The sequence below is a fragment of the Bison bison genome, unplaced genomic scaffold (genome assembly GCF_000754665.1).
Source record: "Bison bison bison isolate TAMUID 2011002044 unplaced genomic scaffold, Bison_UMD1.0 scf7180017864193, whole genome shotgun sequence".
Classification (NCBI taxonomy): Eukaryota; Metazoa; Chordata; class Mammalia; order Artiodactyla; family Bovidae; genus Bison; species Bison bison.
In genome coordinates, this window is record NW_011494765.1 from 1853963 (window position 1) to 1859112 (window position 5150).

The following is a 5150-nucleotide window of genomic DNA, read 5'->3' on the forward strand; positions in this document are numbered from 1 at the left end:
TTTCACTTTCATCAAGAGGCTTTTGAGTTCCTCTTCACTTTCTGCCATAAGGGTGGTGTCATCTGCATATCTGAGGTTGTTGATATTTCTCCCAGCAATCTTGATTCCAGCTTGTGTTTCTTCCAGTCCAGAATTTCTCATTATGTACTCTGCATATAAGTTAAATAAGCAGGGTGACAATATACAGCCTTGACTAACTCCTTTTCCTATTGGGAACCAGTCTGTTGTTCCATGTCCAGTTCTAGCTGTTGCTTCCTGACCTGCATACAGATTTCTCAAGAGGCAGGTCAGGTGGTCTGGTATTCCCATCTCTTTCAGAATTTTCCACAGTTATTGTGATCCACACAGTCAAAGGCTTTAGCATAGTCAATAAAGCAGAAATAGGTGTTTTTTTGGAACTCTTTTGCTTTTTTGATGATCCAGTGGATGTTGGCAATCTGATCCCTGGTTCCTCTGCCCTTTCTAAAACCAGCTTGAACATCTGGAATTTCACCATTCATATATTGCTGGAGCTTGTCTTGGAGAATTTTGAGCATTACTTTACTAGCGTGTGAGATGAGTGCAATTGTTCGGTAGTTTGAGCGTTCTTTGGCATTGCCTTTCTTTGGGATTGGAATGAAAACGTAAACACCTTTATTGGTAAAAATAAGTTGCCTTGAAACGCCTTTGGCCCATGACAGCCTCAAGTCTAGGCCCCTGCCTTGGGGCAGCCATCACTTTCCCAGTCCAGCTCATCAACAGGCCTCTTCTCCCCCGAGGGTCCCCTGTGTTCCCACATCCCTCCTTCCTAGGGTCATCAGTCTACATCTCAGTCTCAGCCTCTGCCACACTGGACTGTGGCTGCCTTCATAGACTCTGACCAGAACAGCCCCAGCCACCGTCAGATTCTTATGGCCAGTATAAATGTCCTCTGTGTAACAGTCTTTAAAATCTGGCCTCCTGAACAGCTGTCCTTCAGATGGACTGATGTAAGAATTTCAGATTCTTACATAAATCTGTGGTTGCAAATCCAGGTTCCTACGCCCCCTGCTCAGCCCTGCCAAATCAGCTGCTCTGCTGCAACTTGCATGCCTCTGGTGATGAGGAGCTCACTACCCACCAGGAACTCCTTCCATGCTTGCCCAGCTCGTCTTTAAATGTGCCGCCTCTGCTTTTTAACTGAGACATGATATGCACACAGCAAAGCTCTCTCAAGCCCTTTCCTGAACATTACCCCCATAAAGTAATTTTTCCTGTTTTGGATAAAAATGAAATCAAATAGTGGTATTCTTTTGTTCCTGGCTTCTTTCCCTCAACATTGTGTCTGTGAAAACGGTCCCTTTTGTGGTATGTACCTGAGATTTGCTCTTATTCATTGCTGTTTAGCGTTCCCTTGTGTGAATAGACCACATTATCAATCTATCCTTTCTACTGTTGATTACCACTTGTTTCCAGTTTGGGGCTATTACAAATAAAGCCATTCTGCGAATTCTTGATCATGTCTCTTGATGGACAGAGTACTCTTCTCTCGGGCACATACCTAGGAGAAGAATTGCTGGATTTTAATGGCGGCAGTGTGCAACTGTAGTACAGTAGACACTGCCACATGGTGTCCCAGGGTGAGTGTGTCTTTTTATGGCCCCGTCAGCAATGCGTGAGGGTTCCGGTTGCTCTGCATACCGCCACCTTATCTAAGGCTTTTAGCTTAAACCATTCAGGTGGGTAGGTGGTACCTCATTGTACTTTTAATTTGCATTGCCCTAATCAGTAATGAGAAATATAGCTTCATTTCACATGCTTATTGGTGACTTGGATAGTCTCCTCTTGAAATGACTCTTCAAATATTTTGCTAATTTGAGGGAGGGTGGATGTTTGTCTTTTATATGTTGATTTATAGAAGTTTAAAACTATATTCTGTCTATGAGATCATCGTTGGGACAATTTTCTTCCTGTCTGTGGCTTGCCTTTTAACTCTCAGTGGTCTTTCATGAACTGAAGTTCCTAATTTTAATGAAGTCCAGTTAATCAGTCTTTTATGGTTAGTATCTTTTCTGTCCTAGTTAAGAAATCTCAGGCAGGACATGTTGATTGGTGCTAGTAGCCAAGGGTGGTGGCCAAGAGTTCAGTTTCTGGAGCCTGAAGATCTGGGTTTGAACCTCAGTCCTGTCATTTTTCTGAGCCTCAGTTTCTCCATCTGTTAAATGGGCTCCCATGCCATGGTTGGTCAGCAGTCACCATGGTGGCTTTCACTGCTGAGAACCTTATCTGAACTCTTTTGGGATTTAAGCAGTCACTTTTAGAGGATACTTGGTCAATTGCTTCCCAGAGCCTGGCCTCTGTGTCCCCCTACCCTGGGCAATTAGAAAGAACAGCAGTCCTCCACCACCCAACCCCAAGATGGATTCTCAGGTCTGAGTGGGTCCCTGTTTCCAGGAACTTTTAGGGCCCCACAAGCATGGGGCCCTGCAGTCTGACCCAGCCCTCTCACTTGTCAGAGAAGGGGGCAGGAAGAGAGGGCAAGGGGGCTGCCCAGGATCCCAGTGAGGCTGAGGTCAGGCCCCTCCCCACCCCCCACCCCGCCTCCCCGCTGCTCAAAGCATGAGCACCTGCCTGTCCCTTTGCTGTGTTTCAGTGGGGACGCCGTACTACATGTCACCAGAGAGGATCCATGAGAACGGCTATAACTTCAAGTCTGACATCTGGTCTCTGGGCTGTTTGCTGTACGAGGTGAGTGTACGGCTCGTGGCCCAGTGGCATTTAGAAGGGTGAGCGTGATGGGCACCCAGCTGGGGCAGGGCTCACCTCACCAGCTCGGTGGAAATCCGGGATGCACGTCTGCCTGTGGCATTGGTACCATCTGGGTCTGGTCCTTCACCAGTCCGCTCTGCCCAACGTCAGCCTGATTAGCACTGTCGGGCGGGAAGGGGTTAGAGGGATGGCCAGTGGCAGGCTGGGTGCCATCTCGCCCCTGGGCTGCTCAGATCTGGGAAGGGAGAAAGACTGGAACCAGACAGAGTGTCCAGTGTCTGCTTGTTGATGGAAGGAGCACAGGCAGGGGGATCTGGTTGCCCTGGTTTCCCTGGTAACCAGGGTGATTCTGTTCAGTCTGTCCTCTACCCGTGGACCAGACCCCACACAGGGCCCCTGTCAGCTCGGGCCTATGCCTCTGAAATGCTCCCCACCAAGGGGTGGCCACGATCTTCTAGGTTCAGACCGTGGGTCACCCTAGAGACCACCAGCCTCTCTCCTGAGCTGTGAGACGGAGCCACCAGATGGCCATTTCCAGATCTGGTGGCCAACCTGGATGGAGGGACAGGAATGTTTCTGAGTCTTATTAGGCTCAGACATGAGACAACATGAGCTTTTGCAGCTGCTGGAGGCGGCGGAGTACTTTAGTATCTCCAAGTTGGCAGTCACACCCTCCTGCTGCCATGGCCCACCCCCTGCTGGGCAGGTCTCCTGTCTGTAAAATGGCAGTGGTAGCATCCTGCATTGTCACAGGCCAGGTAAATGAAATAACATTTCATTTTATTTCAGGCTTTGAAGGGCTTTGAAGACCCTCCAGGGCTGAGAGACACCAAACATGCTTTGGGTTTAGAGTTGGAACCTTGATTATTTTTCTGCTTTCCTGGGGTGGATTTGAGCATCCCTGAAATCTGGCTTAGAACCAATACGCTGAAGAATCTCCCAGGGCAGCGACATGTTGGGGTAGCATCAAGGGGCCACCAGGAGTGTTTTGGAGTTGCAGAGACTTCTTTGTTTCCTTGGGAGTTCTGGCCCTGGGAATTGACCTCGTGGCCCGTGGGTATAGACTTCAGGAGTCAGCTGCCTGCTGCTGAAGCACCAGGACTGGGGTGGCTATCCATCAGAGTCTCTTGGTGCTGAGATACCTGCTCACTGCATTACAGATTAAGGCTATGAGATCCAAACGCTGATCCCTTTACAAGGTTTAAACTTCACAGCGTCTTTCTTTTTAAGCCAGTGGCCTGCTGTTAATAGCACACATTTCATTTTAAAGAGCAGCCTTGTGGTTGAAGATGAGGCCACGTGGAAGTGTGGCCCTGGTGGCGTTTGTGCCTGAGTCCCCTTCTCCTGGAGGTGTGCCGTGTGGGTGTCCCACTGAGTCCTCCTGACGGTCTGTGGGTGAGCCAGGCCCTGGTGATCAGAGGTGGGGAGCAGACCGTGTTTCCTGGGCCTCACAGGGGCATCTGTTGTAGGTAGAATTTTTTGTAAGCACCAAACAGGAGTAGCCCATGGAGGTGGTGCCCCCCAGGAGCTGCAGGGCATCAGGGCTCAGGGGCTTCCCCCGCCCCAGGGATGAAGAGGGCTGAGCTGGACTGCTTCCTGTGTGGGGAGCTGTGGTGGTGACTGGGTGAGAGATGAAGGGCCTGGTGTGGGCCCTGACCTCAGTCTTCGCCCTTGAGGGCCCAGGAGCTGCAGGTGCAGGTGTAACGGGCTCACACCTGGCTCATGAGGTGAGGACGGCACCCGGCTTGGAAGGCCCTGGGCGGTCGGGGGGCAGGTCAAGGAATCGCTCTTCCTGCCCCTCTTGCTGCCCCTGAGCCCCTGAGCCAGTGCATGTGAGCAGCTGGCCATATTTCCCTTTTCGCTTCGGCCAGCGGGGAGCCAAAGTCCAACTGTCACCCATCCCCACGGAGATGTGGCTTTGTCCTCCTGCCCTCATGACACTCACCTAGTCCAGGTGGTGCTCTACTTCTCTGTGCCGTGTTCGGGATTTCTGTAAGTCACTTCCTGCCTCTGAACCACGCAAGTCTCCAGATGGAAACAAACAGGCACGCAGGTGGCCGGGATATAACGGCCCTGCTCCTGTCCTCGGGGCTCCCGAGCTGGTGCCAAGCCGTCCGCACTGGTGCCCGCTCCCTAGAGGCAGACACTGTCCTCGAGTCCCTGCCATGGGCACCTGAACACACGTGTAAAGAGGGAGCATCCATAGTGGCTCCCCAGCCTGGAGGGGCTGGTTTATTTCAGTATTGATTTGCTGGCACTGTGTGGAGCTGTGTGACTCGCAGCCAGGCATGGGAAGTCAATGAAATCAGACGAGTCCTGCGTGCGAGGGGACAGCTGACCTAAACCCAGTGGCTCTGGATCTCCGACAGAAGAGGGCTGGTGTGGTTGGCGTGCTGGTGCCTCTGAGGGCGGAAGGCAGTGGG

At 51.4% G+C, this 5150-nt stretch overlaps 1 protein-coding gene across 1 annotated transcript in view; it reads left to right on the forward strand.

Annotated features, from left to right (window-relative positions):
* Positions 1-5150, forward strand: part of NEK6 (NIMA-related kinase 6) — a 44024-nt gene that overhangs the window by 28584 nt on the left and 10290 nt on the right. Inside the window, exon 7 of the mRNA XM_010844034.1 lies at positions 2612-2706. Within this exon, the coding sequence (XP_010842336.1) occupies positions 2612-2706 (95 nt within the window). The remainder of the gene's footprint in view (positions 1-2611; positions 2707-5150) is intronic.